General features: G+C 40.8%; 1 protein-coding gene across 4 annotated transcripts in view; it reads left to right on the top strand.

Moving 5' to 3' along the window:
* The first annotated feature begins 2,381 nt into the window (after positions 1–2,381).
* LOC132080278 (core histone macro-H2A.1) overlaps positions 2,382–20,638 on the top strand; it is a 42,915-nt gene continuing 24,658 nt past the window's right edge. For all 4 annotated transcript variants that reach the window (XM_059483352.1, XM_059483350.1, XM_059483351.1 and 1 more), the window contains exons 1-2: positions 2,382–2,506; positions 10,117–10,317. In XM_059483352.1, coding sequence (XP_059339335.1) covers positions 10,146–10,317 — 172 coding nt within the window. In that variant the 5' untranslated portion in view covers positions 2,382–2,506; positions 10,117–10,145. The remainder of the gene's footprint in view (positions 2,507–10,116; positions 10,318–20,638) is intronic.

The following is a 20,638-nucleotide window of genomic DNA, read 5'->3' as shown; positions in this document are numbered from 1 at the left end:
ATAAATATATCACAACTGGCAAAAAACCCCAAAATCTAAGCCAAGGTTTATTTTAGTGAGGTAGTTCATGTAGTGTAGTTTCACAGACTTTTGTAGAAACTTCTAGACAGTCATGATACATTGTGTGCTTTCAAAATGGGCACTCTCTGTAGATCCAGCAGATGTTCCATATTATAAACCTGTGTTTGGATGGGAGGTGAGCCAGTCAATGCTAACATTACACATTATCAACAGCAGTCTTCATGCTAGCATCCTATTCCATGGACAAATTGTTCATGCCCTCTGCAAACTCAGGCAACTCCCACTCCCAAAATTCTCACCAATTGAGAAAGTTTTGAAAGATAAAATTGAAAGTTCTGAAGGCTTTCTTCAAAAGCATAAAATCCATGGACTCCCTTTCAAACCAGACAAAATGAACAATAATAGTAGAACAGCATAGAAAGCAACCTTTGGGTTCTAAGGGACCTTAAAGATCATCTAGTTACAACCCACAAGTCCCTATCCCTTGCAGCCTTCCATCAATCCCATTAGACAATGTTCTTTAATTTTACACAGGCCTTTGCAGCTCATATCAACAGAGATATTCGGGGGAGGGTTGATTTTGTTGTTTGGGTTTGTTTTTTTGGACTTTCCTTTATTTAAATAAAGCTTGTGTGGGTGCCAGGAAAACAAAGTGTGAAGAGCCAAGCACTGGAGGACCAGTTCTGTTGGATCCTCTGCACAGCACAGGGAAAAGGCTACTGTGTGGGCAGCACTACCAACAAGGAAAAAGGGAGTGGGGCAACACGGGGGAGGAAGAGGAGGAGGAGGGGGAGGTGGGAAGGAGATGATGTGTGTGGATAGAACACAGGGAAAGCAGAATGTGTCCTCAGCTTCCTAAGAAGAGCTATGGCAGATGGCCTAGTAAGGACTGTATCCATACCCTTGGGTTAAGGGCAATCAGGGTATTTACCCAGCAGGGAGCCTTTGTTAGGCAAAACTGCCCCACTGCAGGACAGGCAGGGTACAAGCAGCACTCAGGGAGTGCAGTTAGGACTAGGCTGCATTTGACAGTGTGGTGCACTGAGACGGAATGAGAGATGGCTCAGGAGACACTGAGTTTAACTGTGTTAAAAACCAGACTAGGCCTGGCCATTTAGATGGATGAGTGCATCACAGCTTTAATTTTTTGATTTTTGAAAGGATTTTTTCAGACCAACCACACATTTTACATAGGCTGTTGCCACTCCCCTGTTTTTTCTTTTCCTTTTAAACCCCCTTCTTCATTTCTGCTTTCTATTTTGTATGACAAAGGCCCCATGATGATATGCTGATATTCAGCAAAATAAGGAGAACTGGAGCTCAGAGTGGTTGATGAGTAGAGCAGGAGAGAAACTCCTTGTAATCCAGTAGTAATGGCATTATGCCACTTCTCACCTAGTACAGTTCTACCCATGAAAGAACAGCAAGGGACACTGGGGAGGAGGCTAGGAGCTGGCATTCTGCTTTGGGTACTGAAGAAATAGGATGCTCCTTTCAAATGGCAGTGGCAAAAGTCTGGGAGCATTAGCAAGCCAGGAATATTCCAGGACATTGGAAACTCCAGCTGCTTCTAGTCCCACCATTGTAAACACAGAGGCAGTCTGTTGTGACTTGTCTGTCCTGTAGCCAAGATCCGCTGTGGCAGCCGGTGTGCGAGGCAACTGGGGAGGCAGGAGAGGAGAGGTGGAAAAGGGAATGAACGCTGGGTCTGGCACAGGGCGTGGGGGCAAGGGGCAGCAGCCACCCAGTGATACCAATCCGGCAAGGTGAGCTCAAGGACATCCGTGTGGCCCATGCACAAACGCCTCCAAGGGCTCCATCTGGGGCCTTGCTAAAATGGCACTAAGCCATTTTTGTATAGCATGAGGAAGAAGGTGCGTGCCCCTCACGGGTCGATCCAGCTGCTCGTTCTCTTCCCTCTATAAACTTCATTCTTCGGAGAACACAGCGCGAACCCCTCGTTCTGACCTCCCCGTCCTAAAAATGTGGGAGCGAACACGTTCGAACACAATGGCTCGGCCGGCAGCAGCTGCGGAGGCCGCGGTGCCAAAGCCCAGCCCCACGCAGGGACCGGGCTTTACAACAGCCGGGCCGGGCCAGCTGCGCCTGGGGCCGTGCGGGCGGGAGAAGAGCCAGGAGAGCCCCGGCAACCTCCGGGATCGCGGCACCCGTGACCCAGCCGTGAAGGATCGTGAGGGGATCCGTGCGAGGATCGTCAAGGATTGTGAGTGCAGCGTGGGCAGACGATGAGGGGATGGCGAGGGAGCGCGCTGGATCGTGCGGCATCGTGAGGCGGCCCCGCCGCGAGGGGCGGGCGGTGGATGTGACGCGCGGGCGCGCGGGGCATTGTGGGAGCTCCGCCAGCCCGTCCAGCCGATCCCGGTGGCCCCGCGGGCGGAGCGGAGCAGCGGGAGCGGCAGCGGCGACGGCAGCGGGGACGGGAGCGGGGCCGCCGCCGGCCGACCGGAGACATCTTGCCCGCGCCGTAAGTCACCGCCGCGGTGCGCCCGCCGTGCGGGAAGGAGGGGGCGCGGGGGGCTCTGTCGCGGCGCGGTGACACCCGGCGGCGGTGGGGGGGCCGCGAGCCGGCCGGGCGCGCCGTGGGACCGAGGGTGCCGGTCCCCTCCCCCGAGGGAAACCGGGAGTCGGTTCAGCTGCTCTTGCTGTGCCTCGGGTGAAGCCGGGAGATCCACCCGCGCCCCGCGAAATGGTGGCAGCGGGGCTGTGTTTCCCTGGAATCCGCTATGGAATGACGGTGTGGGGCTGCAGGGAGCCCGGCGGGGCTGCAGGAGCGGCCCGGGGTGGGGAGCCGCGGTCCCCCGCGTCCCCGCCGTTCCACGCACGGACGGGCTCCGTCCTTGTTCCCACCGCGGGTCGCCGAGCAGGGGAGGATAATCGAGGGAGACTGCGAAAAGCACAAGGCAAAAAACAGCAGGACTCGTTTTCCGTGTGTTTCACTTCGGGATGAGGAACCCGCGGTGTAAAAGTTACCTGCCTCGTGTGAACGACTTGGTTTAAAAAAAGCCTAATGATGTATTTTAAACCGTAAGCAGAGACTGCGGAGAGTAGCAAAAATAAATGTTTGTCTGGAAACAGGGCTCCTTATTCTTTTAGGACTGTCAGTTCTCGTAGAGGCTGCAATATGTCTGCCTGCGGGATTGGAGCAGCCCGTAGGGACTGGCTGGGTGTGGGTGTTCTCCGGGGGGACTGCGAGTGCTGCAGGTGAATGCAGCTTCCCGGGGCTCCGCGCCGGCCCCAGCACGGCAGCGCTGGGACTCACACTCAGGCTGACGTGTTTGTGCCTGTAGGAGACACTGAGGGCAGCAGACTGATTCTGTGGCTCGCATCTCCCTCTAATCCTTTTGTTTCTTCTGTAATCGTTAAAAAGTAAATTGTAGAAGCCCCGTGAAATTGTGTCTGAAGGCAGCAGTTGGGACTAGCTCCTATGCGAGCAGGGTGGTGTAAAACTGAGGTTGCTTCATTTGTAGTGGTGGAAAGAGACTTGTTTTTGAAATATACTTGGATGAGACTTGTTATTTATCTCTTGACCATGCAAGTGAACAACCATTTTTTCCCCAGGACTGTGTGTGGCTGTCACTTAGCAACAGGTCTGTAGAGAACTTGGCAGATCCACTGCCTCCCCCATTCTGAAGAGTAAAAGAAATAAATTAGCAAAGGAGCAAGAGTGCCATTAATAAAAACAGTACCTGGGTTCTCAGGGACAGCCAGAGTTGAGAGACTTATGTTGGAACAAGACAATTACAGTTGCTTTGAAAATTATGTTTTAATGCAGTGGGGTATGAAAGATTTTGCATCACTAGAAAACTACCCAGCGTATTTGGGAGTTTGGGGCTTTTTTTTTTTTAAGTGTTGTGAAAGAAAGGCATTACATTGTTTACTTAGTAATGGTTCGAGGTTATTTTGCTGCATTATGTTTTGTAACCTTTTGCACTGAAATCTAGGCCTCCTGGGTTTCTGAACAGTAACTTTGTTTTGCTGTGTGTGCTGTATACCCTTCTGATTGCCAGTAAAGCCAAATGTTGACAGTGTAGATTAAGCCATAACTGATATAAAAACTAGCAAGACTAGAAGTTGGCTTAGTGACAGTAAAGTCAGTAAGGTGCTTAAGAACTGCTTATTTTGTAGATCAGCATGAGCAAAAAGAGAAGTCCACCACTGCAAGCTTAGTCTTAAAAGAAACCAGTGTGTTTAAATTTGTTCTTAGGAGTTGCCTAGTTCTGCCAATACAAAGCAATGAGCTTTGATGAAACGTATTCTCTTGATAAGGTAGGTGATATAATCACAGTCTGGAAGAATAATCATGAACCTTTGGTCTCAGAGAAGTACAGACATATTTTTGTGCAACACTGCCAGCTAGGATCAAAGCCTTCTGTGGTAAGCCTACCACAGAAAAGGTAGTCTTACCCCAGCAAGGTTATAAAGCAGGAATAAAGGAGCAGAAATCTGTAACTGATGCCACAAGTGGAGAAAAGAGCCTCCAGATAGATCCTCCATTGGGAGAGGAAATGTTGGCCCTGTGGGTAGTGCTGAGCATTAGGTTTTGTCATCTCAAGAGGTAAAATTGGAGAAGAAAAATGCAGCACTTGTGGAAAGACTGCAAGGTTGGCTTGTTTGCTTGCTTGGGAAGGATGCTGAGAACACACAAAGAAGCCACACTTCCTTACCCAGGCCCATTCTAAAGACAGGATGGTCAGGATTCAGCTCAGGGTCCTTGTTCCAGGAGTGATGCAAGAATCACACCATTCATGACCTCCTTGATGGATCAAGTTCTTGCAATCCATTCTCAGCAGTATATTATCTATTCTAAATTTTGTTCTGCATTTGAATTTTGCCTTGGAAGCATCCACATGAATTCTTTATTATGTTTTTATTTTCCTACAGAAATGTTAAGGGACAAAGTTGTTTTCAAAGTGTTATTTAAAGCAGTTTTTCTGCATTGATTTCACAAATGGTCCAATGACTTAAGGCCCTCTGTAAATTATTATGCTTTCTATCTAGCATACAAAAACCTGTAATGTATAAATGGTTATTTCAGGCCAGTTCTCCCAGCAGTGGTCAGTGAAGACAATTGTATTTATGTTTTCCTGGCTATTGGTGGCAGGATGCCCAGCAGAAACTCTTGTCACACTCCCAGCACTGTCCTTAGTGGAAGTTTGCACATTAAGGGGTATTTGTTTTGGTGTTTCAGACCCACTGTGGGAGGGAGGGACTTCTGCCAGTTGAGTACAATTGTGCAGCAGTATTTTGTTTAGCAGACAGATTTTGTGAAAACGCTATTCCTCTTTGTTCCATCCTTTATGTCACTGCTATAGGAATTTTAATTGTCCTAATCTTCAACAGAAAGTACACCTATTGTGCATCCCTAGATTGGGAGTGTTCTTTTGGTTTTCCACATGAAAATAAATGTATGATGCTACCTTCTCAGATGAGAAGTTCATGGAGTTATGGAACAACTGTTTTACAGCCGTTTTTCACTCTCCTGTGTGTTTCAGACCTCAGAGAGTTACTGCTTTGATAAAGAGTTTGAGCTAAAGTTTGAAATCACATCAGATCAAATATTAACTGAGTGATTGGCTCTTTTTAGTTCTGTTGTACCCTGAAACCACAGTCCCAGGCAGAGACACTGTTGTGCCAGGCAAGTATTATTGGAGACCATTCTATACCATTTTATAACTATGCCAGAGTAGCTTCTGATTAGCTAAGAACGGAGCAAGTTCATTGTCACAGCAAAGTCAGATGCCCATTTTCAGCAAGAGTTCAGTGAGTGGCTATTGTTATGGGACACAAATAGATTTAAGAGAGAATGGCAGCACTTACATTGTTAATCTTTTGAAACAATGGAAAGAAAATAGTATTGCAGTTAATCTCTTGTGATACAAAATGAACTTTCCAGCTTAGTCTTTGTACTGAAAGAAAAATAATTATTATATCTTAGTATTATTCTTATTGTAGTAGTGATCTTCTGGATTCCACTACTTACTGATCTGATGATGTAGACCTAAATTGAATCATCTCTTTGCTAAGTGCAGTTAATACACCAGTGTCAGCCCACAATCAGCACAGTCTTTTTCTGACAGCAGTAAGAGTCATAGTAATTTGTTTAGTCATTAAGAACCAGTACCTGAAAACTGTTAATAACAGACTGGGTTTATTACTGCTGTTTAATCAAGGTGTCAGATCAACTGAACTAATCAAGTGCTGGTATTTGGAATTTGGGTATCACTTTACCAGGATGTTCAGGCTGTACTTTAAAAATTATGTGATGTTAAACCTTTCAGAAAAGCAGATGCCTTTGTGCATTTGAAGAAGTGTAGTTCAGCAGAGTATCTGTCTTCACACAGGAAAATATGGCCAACCAGAGTTACTCCAGCCAATTTCAAAGACAAAAATGTTAATTATGCTGATTTCATCACTACACCTTAAGGTTGTTTCTTAGGAAATGTATTTCTGACTTGCAAAGACATGACAGCAGAGGAGCCTTGCAGCTTGAATCCTTGCTGTGACCAAATTAATACATCATCAAATCTTATTTATGCATTTGGAGATCTTAGAAAGCAGTGTGAATCTTTCCACAGTCTTTAAGGAGTTTCAAAAGGCTGTGAATCAAGTGTTAAATTCTGTATCTGCATCCAAGCATGGCGGAGCCACTGAAGAATATAGTGTTAAATTTGATTTGAAGTCAAAGGTGAACTCAGATACTTGACTCCTCAATGATATCCCCTAATTATCACAGTGATAATTTTGTGAACTCTCACATTGAAACAAAAGCATTTTATTATCAAATATTTGGAGAGACTTTGCAATGTATTTGGTAAAATTCTCAAAAATTCCATGACAAAGGCAGGACAGAAGAAAGAAAGGAAAGTACTGGTCCATTGACTGTGATTTATTTAAAAATATATTTACTTACTTTTATTACACTGCTCCAATCTTGTCTGAACTATGATAAGGCGTGTGATAAGGTTGCCTTCGGTTGCCTCTGATCTGTGGGCTCCCAGTGACTCAGCAAACAGCTCTAGTTCATTAGTGTTGGCAGCATTCCAGAGTTTCTGGTGTTACAAAGATAAACCATTTCAGAACATGGAAGGCATACAGCTTTCTTTGGTTTTTGATCTGTTGCCATGCTCTTTGCATTTCACCTCAATGCATTTTCTTGTGGCTTTTGCAAGTGAAATCTCTTTCTGTTCTCTATTTTGGTGGAGAACTAGAAATAGGGAAGAGGCATTTGAGAGTTGGTTGGGCCATCCTGCAGCTCAAAGGCAGGACAAACAGGTTCTGCAAAGTAATGATCCTGAATGCACAATTAAGCTCTGAAAAAGGTTTCCATGCCAGGCTCTCACTTTCACCTTCCAAATGGTTACATGGTTGGTAACAGTAAAAGTGGTACTTGAAACCTAATTGAAGTTTTCCTCCCTCCACCCCCCAACATCTGAGCAATCTGAACATACAGGTAGGGATGGGATCCTTGAGATGGGAAGGTCTGAAACTCATCTGTATCACATTTCACCTTTAATACTGAAAGTTTCAGAAGTTCTTGTTTTTTTCATTATGCAGCTCTATGCACCAACACCTTTCAGATTCAGGCAAAGTTTCTCCTTAGAAATAAACTTGCAGCTAGAAAGTTCTTTAATTTTCCATATAAGGGGATCAGGTGAATTGGCAAGCTGGTCACATTACTCACACTAATATTTAGGATACCCTGGACCTAAGTGCATAAGATACAGGGAAAAAATAGCTGTAGAACTTGCAGAAGTGATAAAGTAAGCTTATGAAAGAAAAAAAAAAAAAAAAGACACCATTTTATATATGGGTTGGTGTTATTCTGTATTACTACCTACTTTACTAATGCTTTGGTGCAGTTGTTGCAGCAGCTGATAGCTAAAATTACATTCTCCCAAAGAAAGAAAACATTAGGAAGTAAGGATTTCCATATTCTCTTCCAGCTGTTCTGATATCCCATAAACTCACTAAATGATTAATAGAAATTTACTGCTTAAGGCTTGCAGGCTTTCTCTAGAAAAATTATGGTTGTCATCACTGACCTCTCAGTTACAAACCAAATATCTTGCAGGGCAGCACAGATATTTCTTATGCCACTTTCCATGATGTTTGATTCAATGAACCTCTTAACATTTGAGGTTAACCATCCCTAGTCCTGTTGATGACAATGGATTATGAAATATGAAAATAATTGCTGGCAGAAGGTCTATAGACAAGTCAAAGCCCCACCCAGCCTTCCTGCTAACAAAGACAGAGCTAGCTAGATGAGAAAATGCAATTAAATGGATGTTTTTAAAATCATTGGTGAGCCGCATTTGGGTCATTTCTCAAGGCAAGAAAATTGGCTTTTGTCCTCTTCTTCACAGAATAATGGCTGTTACAGAGCTGATGAAAGGAGAAGGAGCCCTTTTGATGGCTTCCCCTTTCCAAAGATTCCTATCTGTTTCTGGACATGAGTTTCCTAAACACAGTGTGATCTGTTCTATGAAGATGGGATTATTTTGTATAGCTTTTAAAAAGAGTAAACTCATAGCGTTTAATTTACTTAATGTGCTGTGCAGGTGTAGATTCTGATGAATGGAATGTGGAAGTGGAAAGGAGAAGAAACCTCTGAGACTCATGTTCCTTTGGCTATTCTAATGGTATTTGTTTGGCACTTATGTAGCCTGAATCTTATTGACTCATTGAGAATTGAAGGGCTGCAGGATGTGTCAGCACACGGCAGAAATTGCAAAACCTAGAAGTGGGGTTGATGAACCTGTTTTGCCTAATTCTGAGATCACTTCATTGTGGATTCAAGCATATGGAAAATACAGTTAGGTTCATGAGGGCAAGGAGAGAATTCAGGATAGAAAAATAGGGGAAGTAGAAAAATGGTGTGATGGGAAAGCAGGACTCAAGGGGGCTTCATTGTGGAGGATATAAACACATCAGTGAATTTGCCATGTGTGTTAGGTAGGATTTGTGCAGCAAGGGAAGAAGTGGGGTGCACAGAGGTGTGTCTGTATCCCCGGTGCATTCTGTTGGTTTCCCTGGAGTTCAGACATGAGGGAGGGGAGAGATGGGGAGATGGGCATTGTCTCCTTTCCTTTGAGGTAATTTCAAAACCCAGTGAGTTGCCTAAACCTTCAAAGACACCTTGAGAGCCTGTGAACCCTTCACCTCTTTGGATTTGTCAGTTTCTATTTACAGTCTGAGCAGAAATCAAAGAGAGGACAGAATATGTTTGACAGCTGTATCAGCAGTAGGTTCCCTCAGCGAGATAAACTGAGATACAGTTGTCAGCTACGTGCTGGGTGTTCAGAACACTGTGCTGTCAGGGAAAGGTGGCAGATAGAAGATTGTCAGGTTCCTGGAGGGAATGTTGAAGCAATATGGTCTTCAGTGTAGAGATGGCTGAGTTTTGGTAGGTTCAAATCTCAAGGGGGTTATTTCGGATCTTTGTAAAAATAGAACATCTACTGTACAGGAGGTGTATTTTGCCATCCATAGGCCTTTGTTCTGTCAATTCTCACACATATGGAAAATCGAGGTTTTTTTAAAGGCAGTGAATACACTTTATGAAAGCTTTCGTGGATATGGTTTCTCCTAGTTTGGAAGGTAATTATGCATGAACCTAACTGCCCTACCAGAGCTGTTCAAATGCCCTACCAAAAGGTTTTCATGGAGATAAGGGGGCTGTGTCAGTCTCTTTGCAGAAAGCATCCTCTGCTTCAATGCAGAAGTTCTGTTTTAAATCCAGTACCTATCACTCTGCTCCATTAGTGGTACTGGGTTTGATCTGCTAGGAATTTCACAAAAGTAGATTCTTAGGAAATAACTTGTTTTATATATTTTCTGTATAAAGTTATGCCAAATTACAATGGGAAGTAACATTCTGGAGGAAATTATTTTAGGTTCTTGTTGTGTATATTTTAAAAAGGCAACTTGTCTGTATGTTTTAGACACTGTAATGCATTGCCTACCTCAAAATGCTGATTTGCCTTGGAATTCAGTGTGTAGTCTTAAAGCATCAGCCCTTACTAATAACCTTTTATCTTTTGTTCCTTTTTTTTTATTTCTTTCTAAATATAGAGTGCTGTTTCAGACCTGATACAGACAAGATGTCCAGCAGGGGTGGAAAGAAGAAGTCAACCAAGACTTCCCGCTCTGCGAAGGCTGGGGTCATATTCCCGGTTGGAAGAATGCTCCGCTACATTAAGAAAGGCCACCCCAAGTACAGAATTGGTGTTGGTGCTCCTGTGTACATGGCTGCTGTACTGGAATATCTAACTGGTAGGTTTTGCTGAGTTATGTGAAATAGTAGCAGTAAAAGTTAAAGACAAACTGAATTTCCACAGAAAAAAACCCAAACAAGTGAAAAAAGTTACAGCTGAAATGTGTGTTTTGCATCACACATCTAAGCCAAAATCAGGGTACCCTCACCCCTGCCTCAGAGCCTTGATGACTTTTGTTTACTCCAGTATAGAATTTGCTTTCACCACTTGTAAACATACTCTTTCCACGTAGTCAGGGTTCCCACTGCCATCAGTGTGTGTGGACTACATTGTTGCAGTTCTCCTCGCTTTGATTTTGTGCCTGATGAGTTTGTTTGGGTTATAATTGTCTGGTAAGCATATACATTAATTTTAAATAGAGAGTTTCTTCATGTTTACACAGGGCTGAGACTGCTTACAGCCTTGTTTAAACATTTTTGTTCAATTTGCAGATTTCTTTTCAGACTGTTTGCAATTGCAATTTGTTTGATTGAGTCTGTGTATACATGCAAACTCTTCATCTGCCCTAGATCTATGTAGCTTATTTGCTTACAGTTGTAGTTCTAGTTCTGTTCCCTTCATCACATCAGAATGAGAATGCCTTAAATAACTATCTCATCTTCTCACAGAACAAAAGTATTATTTTTCCTCCATTTAGAAATAAGCTTCAAAGGAATAAAATGCTTTGCCCAATGACATAAACAACCAGACGTGCAAGTAAAGATCTTTATATAGCTGATTTGTTCTCAGACAAAACTTGAGACATTGCAAGTTTACCCACTCCAAACAACATTGCAAAAGCAGTCTTTTGACAGAAAACCCCAGCTGTAATAGCATCAATATATGGGCTTTTGCAATAATGGTTTGCTTAAAATAAAAATGGATAAGAAGGCTCAGTCACCTTCATGTGGCCAGACTGATGTCTAAGTATATATCTGTGGTGTAGGGATCTAGCAAAAAGCTCAGGTGCCAGATAGATGAGTGTTTGGAGCCAGATTCTATTAGCATGACTAAGGAAAAGTTTAAATTGGATTTTATTTCTCAAAGCAGTGTTTCTTTTTCCAGTGCATCTGCTTGTGTCGGTGTTCTTGCCATAGGTTCAAGTGTTTCAATGGACAGGAGACTTTAAGCTGTATTGGTGTGCTGAGCCTCTAAAAGGTACAGGTTTTTCTTTGACTCAAGCACAAAGTTATAAAGTATTGACTTTTCTGGGAGTATTTAAAACTGAAGCAACCTGACCTTGCCACAACATTAGATATGTTTTATAATGGCTCTTGACGTTGAAGGACAGAAGATTTCTTCCTATAAAGTTTCTTCTTCCCCTAAAGATGAAGACTGGTAATATTACCAAATTATTAATAGAGTGCTTGTTTTCTGTAGGGTATTCATACCATCAAATATATATTTTTTCCACCTTCACTTGTCAACATTCAATATTCTTTATTTGGGCCTTTTCTTTAAAAGAATGCTTTTAAATTTCATAGATGGCCTTAAAAATTAATATTTCCTTTAGCTAGGTTGCTGCTTACAGCAATAACAATTCAAATAAAAGGCTTCTTAGGGTGAAGAGTGCTTTGAATGCTGTCCTTTTAAAGAAACAGAGCAATACAGGTGAGCTTAAGGCTCTGCTAATGAGCAGCACATGTTATGGGTTAAATGATTTAGTGTTGACTGAGGCAGTGATAGTTTAGGCAATTAAGAATAGGCTGGGGAAATAAAGTTGTTTCTTTAACTGCTGTGCATCTTGGGAACTTGTCTGAGGACATTACCAGCAACAAGAGAAAAAAACCCAAGCAAAATAACATATATCATTTTAGGAAAAACAAAAGGCAGGAGGAAAGAATAGCTGAAGGAAAAAGTACTTTCCTTCTTTATCCCTTTAACTATTATTAGGCAGTTTTGCTGTGGTTTTTCTGTCTCCTTGGAAGGCTAGGTAGATGATCCTAGTAACCTGCCAAGTATCTCATGGCTGTCTTTCATTCCTGTACATTAGATGCATCTCAAAAGCGCAGATACACCTTTCTTTCCAGAGCTGGCACTGGTTTTATCGTAGAATTATTTGGGTTGGAAGGAACCTTGAAGTTCATTTTTTTCTAATCCCTTTTCCATGGACAGTGGTACCTCCCACTACACCAGGTTGCTCCAAACCACATCCAGTCTGGTGGCCTTGAACCATCTTGGCCATTTCCAGAGATGGGGCAGCCACAGCTCCTCCAGGCAACTGTGCCAGTACCCCAGCACAGTCACAGGAAAGAATTTCTTCCTAATATCTAATCTAAATCTATCCTGTTTCAGTTTGAAGTGATGCCCCCTTGTAGTCCCATCACTACAAGTCCTTCCCTCTCCAGCTTTCTTGTAGACCCCTTACTGTTTCAGTCTGGTGGGATTTTTTCTCCTTTCTCTAAGTTTTTCACACAATGTATAGTATAATTTTTAAGCCTTTAGTGCTCAGTATGTTTTCTGAACTTCAGGTCATTCATCTTTTTCAGTGTAATTCAGAAACAGCCCCTTGAAATGGAATGCTTGGAGATTTTTGGTTTGTGTTCTTTTTACCTCTTGGCAGTTATTACTTCACAAAACCAGAGAAATCCTGACTTCTCTCCAGGAGAGTTTTTAAAGATCCTTATGTTAGCACATGGTCTGAGACCAAATCAAAGCATTTCAACCATTTCAAAGTAAAACCAGGAACGTGACATAATAGGAAGGAGACCATGTGAACTGGCACGCTAATAAATTGGCTAAATCAAAAAGCAATCCTGTGTATCCAGGAAGGAGAACTATAAAATATCAAAAGGAGTCATAGGAAAGAGAAACTTTAGAAACAAAAATGGGAGTGGAAATGACAGAGACATGACCTAATAGAAAGGAACCTTCAAAGGTTTAAAAACTGGTTCATCAGGGTGCAGAATATGGAACCAACTTTATTTGTTTAGAAGGTGAGGTGCTAAATTTTGCTGGCCTTTTCTGAGGTTTAACCTTGATGTAAATCTGAAATTAGCCCTTAATGTGGTCAGATCTGGGATTTTCTGTTCAATTTGAGATTTGAAATTCTGAAATGCTTCTAGCTGTTCAGACATGAAGGTCTGTTCTGGATTCACCTGAGTTATGACTTACCACTTTGGACTTAGCACTTGAAAAGTAGCTTATTTTTATCATTTATCTACAACTCCTCATCAGAAAGTAGGAGTACACATTCTGTGATTTCACATGTCCTTAGATTTCAATATACTTCACATTTAAACAAGTTGCACAGTCAGTGTCCTCCTTTTCTTACTTATTCACTAAAGGTTCTTGTTAACTTGAAGTAACATTAGAAAATAGTTCTCTCATCAGCACAAGCAGTGTATCTGGTTTGGTTTATTAAGCCAAGTTGCTTATTGCTTCCTTTTTTATTTATGGAAATAATGTGTTATGTCCACTGCAAATAGGATGCAAGTGTGTCTTGCATGGGTAAATGTGCAGAAAGTACCTTTGAGTGTTACCAATATTGAGGGAGGTGGATATGCTTCCTTTCTTTACACTGGAGGAATAGAGTGGATGCCAAAGAACTATAAATGCACAGTTCTTTCTTTTCCTTCTTTGAAGCAGCAGTTCATGCAGTGCTTCCTGCCTTGCAGGGAATAGTCAGAATGGTGGATCAGTTCTGCAACATAAGCAGAAATTAATTTTAACCATTATCAACAGTTTTCAGTTGGTACATTCTGTGTTGGTGATTCCTATTGTCTTCTTTCCTTATTGCACTTATTTTCCAATGGCTCCTTGCCTATTTGTCTTTCCAAACGTGGACTTCAGAAAACTGCAATTCCCCCCATAATTTCTCTGCAAAGTAGTTCATCAGTATCAGTTTATGTCAAAAATGAGCTCTAGGTCAGTCAAGAGAATGGCCACAGACTTCATCTGAGGCATTGCAGCCACTCACATGAATTCTGGTGGTTTGTATTTGTCAGAGCTGGTCCTGCCATACATCTCATCAAGTATGGTCTTTGCAGGTAGGAGAGCTTGCACAAGTTACATTATCCAACCTTTCTTACTAATGGAAAAAGATACTCCTTTGCCCTTGAAAAACAGAAATCTCTTGAGCATATTTAAAGGCAGAAAGAGCCAGGCCTGCAAGTGATTTCTGCTCCCCCCTCCCCCATCATCTGTTCTACACTGTAAATAATTTTCAATTGCCAAAATGTCATAGCAAATGAGGAGAAGGAGAAGTTTATAAAACAGCAGGAGCACAGGAATACAGAAGAAATGAGACTGATTTATATTTGTTACGTACATATGAAGGTAGGAGAAAATGTTAAATACCTGGTTTCTCCATTAGATCTTTTTTCAGCTGTGTTTTTGGGGTTTTTTTGCACAGGGGTACTGTGAATCATATATTTTCTTGAAATGTAAATTAAGCACTTCTTGAACCCCATGGTTAGAATTGCATCTGAGGCATTCCTATGTTTACCCAAGTTTTTGTTTTCAGGCTTTCTGATGTCACCAGAATCAAATAATGGGAGTTCATGTGCTGGAGCTCAATCCATTGCATTTTTATCTTGATGAATTTTCAATGTGGGAGACATTTTTGATCCAGCTGCTGATTGGCTGCAAAGGAAAAGTCCTTCCTGAGAGCAGTAGGTTTAACTGCTCACTTAAGATGCTCATTTTACAATGTCCAAGCTGAGCAAATTGAACTGCTGTTCACCTCTTGTGTTCTGCTCACTGGCCAAAATCTTCACAGGGTCACAGAGGAAAACAATTATTTGCCCTTTTTGTCAAAGCAGATGTTGCACTGAACTCCTGCTTGGAAGCAGAGGGAGCTCAGGGGTCCACAGTAAAAAAGCATTAGGTTAGAAGCAGATTCAAGTTCCAGGCAGTCTGAGACTCCCATAAATAACCATCCTTGGAGAGTAATGAAATTTAAGAAGATAATTAATTGACAATATCTTTTTGATACCGTTGAAAAGTGCATTCACTACCAAGATACATTTCTTCTATTTAAACAGGCAGCTTTAGAAACTACTTCATTTTATGGTGGTGTACCACAAACTCTGTCCCAAAGACACCAGAGGTAAATTAGGGGCTCGTAGGACCTGTGCCTTCCCTGAGCAAGCATGAAAAAATCTTTGTATGTAGGGTGCAGCAGGGTTGTTTATGGCAATAACTTCACAAGCAGAGACCTTTTGACTGTATCAGCATTGGAAAACTCCTTTGTAACATTATTTCTACATAAGACTTGTGCCATGCTCTCAAGTGAAGTGTCATTATCACAAATTAAAATAGCTCTGCTTGTAAGAAGTGCAACTTCAGATATAAAACTTTGCACTGTTATCAGCTGAATGACCAACTTTCTGAAATATAAATGCATGAATCAGTGTCTTTTGAATGTATATAAATTAAGAGTTTTCTTTCACTGATAAGCCAGCCCTATAAGCACTTAGGTACATGTGTCTGTTTTATTGTGTAGTCCCATAAACTTCCATGGATCTCTGAGTTACAAAAGCTCACTCAGTACAAAATTTCTCACCTGATTATGGTCCTGATGTATTCTCCAAGCTGCACAGGTCAGGTTTGATGAAAAACTGTAAGAACCACCAAGTGTGTTTTCTTGTAATAAAAGCTCTAACAGTGCATACTGCTATGTCAGCATAGTTCAAAGGGGTAAATATGCAACATTGTGACATGTGTCACAATTTATTTAAATTTTATTTTTATTGCACCAATGTATAAGATGCTGGATGAGGCTAGTTTAGTTTTTATGACATTGTCAGTGAATATTTCCTCCTTTGAAAATGTTACATTTTTTGCTATATTTCAGTTATATTTTAACTAGCATGAAATATTTCTTATTCTAGTAAGTAATTTCATCTGTTTATTTGGCTAAGTTACAGCAGAGTAATGACTTTGTCTATATATTGCTGCTCAATTTAATACTGGTATCAGCCTTTGGCTGATTTGGTTACACAGTTTTTTCCTACCCATACCTTTGTCTTACATGGAATTCCTTGTTGAGAACAATAAAAGACTCTATAAAGCTGAGGTATTTTCTTCTTTAGCCCTTTATTCTTGGAATGACTGGTGTAGAACAACTGGGTAGAAGCAGGAAGACATTCTGATTCTACAGTGTATTTACCAAGCAGTTTTTTTCCTCAGATGTTCTCATATTTTAGAAGTTCTTGCATCAAGTATTGTAAGCATGATTTTTTTTCACCTTTTTTTCCATGAGGATTATTTAGAATGCCTGAGTTCAGATAATGTTCTGTCTTTGGTCTTCAGTATTTTTCCAAAGTATATTTTTCCCTGAATTACCTTTATAAATGAAATTCCATGTGGTTTCTTTTGTGCCATCAGATTAAATGCTCCATTCTCAGTATAAACTTCACTGGGGAAATATAAATTTAGGGGATATACAGTGAAATACAATATTTCTAAACCTTAGAGGAGGTACTTTTCCCCCAAACTGCAAAAATGTCTGTGGTATAGCAGGCTTTGTTAGTGCATGATGTTATGGTTACTAAAAATGATGCTAAACCTTTCTGAATGGGTTCAGAAAACAATTACACACATCCATAGAAGTGAAATGTATTGGGGAACTAAACAAAAAGATAGCATTTCTAACTTGGGCAACCTCTCAGCTGCACATGGCTGAAATCAGAGGGAATGTTCTGGAAAATTTTCTTGCTCCTTTAGTGCTCCAGCCCATCTGCACTTGGGCACTGGCTGAGGACTGGAGGTCAGGCTGGATGTGGGCTTTGCTCCAAGGAGGTTTCAGCAAGTCCTCTTGATTTCTTTAAAGTTTAGAAATGCAGCATTAAATCTAAGCCAGGACCTGGTCTCAGGATGTGAGTAGTCTCCTGTATTCTTTAACAGCCAGACCAAAGCATACATGGAATCATTTAGATTGGAAAAGCCCTCCCAGATCATCAAGCCCAACTGTTAACCTGGTGCTGCCAAGTCCAGCACTAAACCATGTCCCCAAGTGCCACATGCTGCACTTGATCAGGTAACATCTGGCAGCAGTTACTTTAATCATGTTTGAGTGCATTTCTAAAGCATATGTAAGCTGTTATGAGGAGCAGCAAAGTGAACTGCCAGGTAGAGGAAGCTCCACTGAAAAAGAATAAAGGCTGATTTGAGTTAGATCAGGATTCTTGTGGAGAAGAGCTAGGCTATCTCTTCAAATTAGCACTCAGGGTGTGGCCTTGTTATAAATTACATGTGAGTTGAAATTCAGGTTTCCCTGAAAATTGAACTCTCATATCTTTTACAGATCAATAGTAAACAAGAACTTAAAAACTAAAAAAAAAAAAAAAAAAAAAAAAAAAAAGGAAGTTAAATAACATTGGATCTCTTAATCTCTTACAAAAAAAAAATAATGGATGGTATTAAAATGTAGAAAAAAGCTGAGGAGACGTGTAAGTCAGATCAGAAGACTCTAAGTGGAAGTGGCTTTTGTGGCCTGAATTTGTGTTTTATGTAAACAGCAGTCTGTCATCTGCCTCACAGAAATGCAAAACTTATAATAACTTGGCAAAGTTAACAGTTTTTCCTTTAAGAGGCCTAGTTTTGATCCAGCACAGACACTCAAGACTGAAAGGATTGGGGTTTTTATCACATCCTAAGAGAACGATTGCCCTGCTGAGAGTTAAGGTTTCACCAAGGCTTGTTCAAAGCAGTGAAGTTTCTTGAACTGATTTTCACTGCATCAGATTTCCATGACATTGAACCAAGACTGAGAACTGTTTTATTGGAATGCATAAGAGGCAAAGTGTTGTTAAATGATTCTACCTTCACTCTTGCAACTGCAGATTCCAGGGGGATTGGGTGGAATAGATGGAGAGAAGAATGCAGGAAACTCTTAACAACCTTGGTTGATTGGGGTTGATTGGGTTAAAACCTTCTGGAATCATGTAAAATGAATCTCAAGTCAATAAAATGCTGATGGGAAAGATGATTAGTTTGAAGTACAATAAGCAGACTCTTTGTCATTTGGTTGACTCTGTAGCAAGTACATATTTTTCTCAGTGGAATTGTATCAACATTCATTTTTCTTTGATTTCTGGATATTGTTTTCAATTTTCTTTTGAGGAGTGGCTTCACAATTTTTTTAGAAACCCCTGACTTGTTCCTGTTGGAATTTGTGTGTTCAGAAATTGGCCTTGTATCAGCACATCACCTGTTAGTTGTTAAGAGTTTAATTTTCAAAGATATGATTTCATCTCCCTGAAGACAAGGTGGACAAAGGGATTCGGTGCAACAGCAGTGATTTAGCTTGCAATGTAAACCAAAAAAAAAGAAAAAAAGAGAAAAAAAACATTTTGGGGATGAAGTCAGACCAATTGAATTTACTGTTTATGTTGAGAAAGATTACAGCCTGAAATGCTTGATAAGCTAAAGGCTTTGTTATTTAGGCTTGAGAGGAGTTTTAGTCAATAATGACCAGTAATATTTTGTTTGAAAACTAGTGATAAATGAACTAGAGCACTCTCCAGGAGTGGGAGGAGAGTGCATTTGCTTTTGTAGCATCCAGGTCTGCAGTTTCTACTTTTGTGCTTTTGTTCTGGCCTAATAGTGATTGGTTTCATTTTAACCATGTGTTGTGTTCTGTTCCAGAATTTGCAAGTGTTGCAAAATACCAATGTAACAATACTCAGGGCAGAGAGCAGCCCCCTGTGAAACAGGGAAATGCAAGCAGTGAAATTGGGAAGTTAGTAGCGTGTCCAAAAGATGACCAGGGTCTCTGAAAGTAAAGGATGAGGCAAACTGACATCTGAGTCCTGAATCCTGAAAACTTCATCCAGGATGAGGTTTCTGTGGAGACTTCTGACACTTTTTGGTTGTGTTTGAGTAGGAAATGTCTTGAGAACAGCTTTTCCTGTGGTCTTATCTCAAGCTTAAATATGAAGATACACAACCGGTTTGCTTTTCTCCTTTAAAAATATTTAACTGAACTTTTAAAAACCTCAGCTGAAGAAAAGCAGTTTTGGTCCAAGTGCTGAGAACAGGCTTAGACCAGTTTTCACTACCCATATCCCAGTTCTAACTATTACCAAGAAGTTTTTCAAGTGTTCTAAATGAAAACTGCCTTGGTGATAAATTTTAAAGAAAATTTCTTAACTTTTAGGGTTTCCCACTCAACACTTTTACTTTAATAATGACTGAATAGAAGAAAAATATTAATCATGAACTATGTCTTTTAAATCAAATTGAAATGCTCACAGTATAGTCAGATTTCTGAGGCATCTTTTTATGCTATTAAACAGCTGCCCATACATGAATGCATCACATGCTGGCATTGCATTCCTAATTAGTTTTCTTTTCCTAATTATACAGCTCTCACACCTTTTCTGGTTTGTTTTATATCTGTACTTGAAGCGGTAAATGTTGGTTTGCATTTCTGTTTGAAATTATTCAAAAGTCATTTGTGCAGATGGAGTTTCTCTTCATATTAAGCTGATTTCAGTATGTAGTAGTTGAAGGATACTTTCCAAACCATATAATATTGAAAAACTTGGGATTTTTCTTCATTTTTAAAAAATAGAGCTTTTCATGTTCTGTAGCTCTGTAAAGTGAGTCTTGCAGTTGCCTGCTGCCTGAGTGGTAGTGATGTAATTATTCTCTAGGGGGGAAATGCCTTGAGTAAATATATGAAACGAATGGAATAGACATTATGCAACTTCCATCCTTTTTGTGAGGCCTCATTTTTGTAAAACATTTTTGTTTTGGTCTTCTGGCTGAATAAATACAAGCTGAGTGAAACCTGATGTCATGGAAGCTCTTAACACTTTCATTTACCTCAACAATTCTAAGCAGAGCTTTCTCTCTTGACCCTGCTTGGTTGCTAGAGTTGATTTTTAAATGTCTGTTTTCTCCTACTGTGGGAAGATGGCTTTTAATGAAACAGAACTCCTCAATGACTCAAACCTTTGAACCTGGTAGAATGACACTTCCAAAGTGATGGGTTGACCTAAGAGTTCAAGTCCAGTCTCAATTTTAAATACTTTTTCCCACCTACTCAATTTTCCAGGTAAATCCACAGTTACTCTTCTGAAAATCAGAGAGATCTAGATTTTCCTGTAAGTTAAAATTGATTTTTAAAATGGGCAAAATACCATTTAAATCTCCAGAATTAAAGCAGCATTAAACAGATATGAAAGTAGTACTGTCTGCAAGAAAAATCCAGGCAAGTAGTCTGAATCCTGTCTGCATCCAGAAAGTCTTCATTTCCAGCATTTCTAAGTGCTCTGATCTGTTGGATTTGGATTAGGTTTGTCTCATGTCAGTTCTAAATCAAAAAGCTGTTGCCTATGTTGGCTTCAGTTTGAATACCCCCTAATCTCTGTTTTTAGATGGGAGAGTCC

The sequence above is a fragment of the Ammospiza nelsoni genome, chromosome 16 (assembly GCF_027579445.1).
Source record: "Ammospiza nelsoni isolate bAmmNel1 chromosome 16, bAmmNel1.pri, whole genome shotgun sequence".
In the NCBI taxonomy this organism is placed as follows: Eukaryota; Metazoa; Chordata; class Aves; order Passeriformes; family Passerellidae; genus Ammospiza; species Ammospiza nelsoni.
This window is presented reverse-complemented; position numbering and strand designations above follow the sequence as displayed.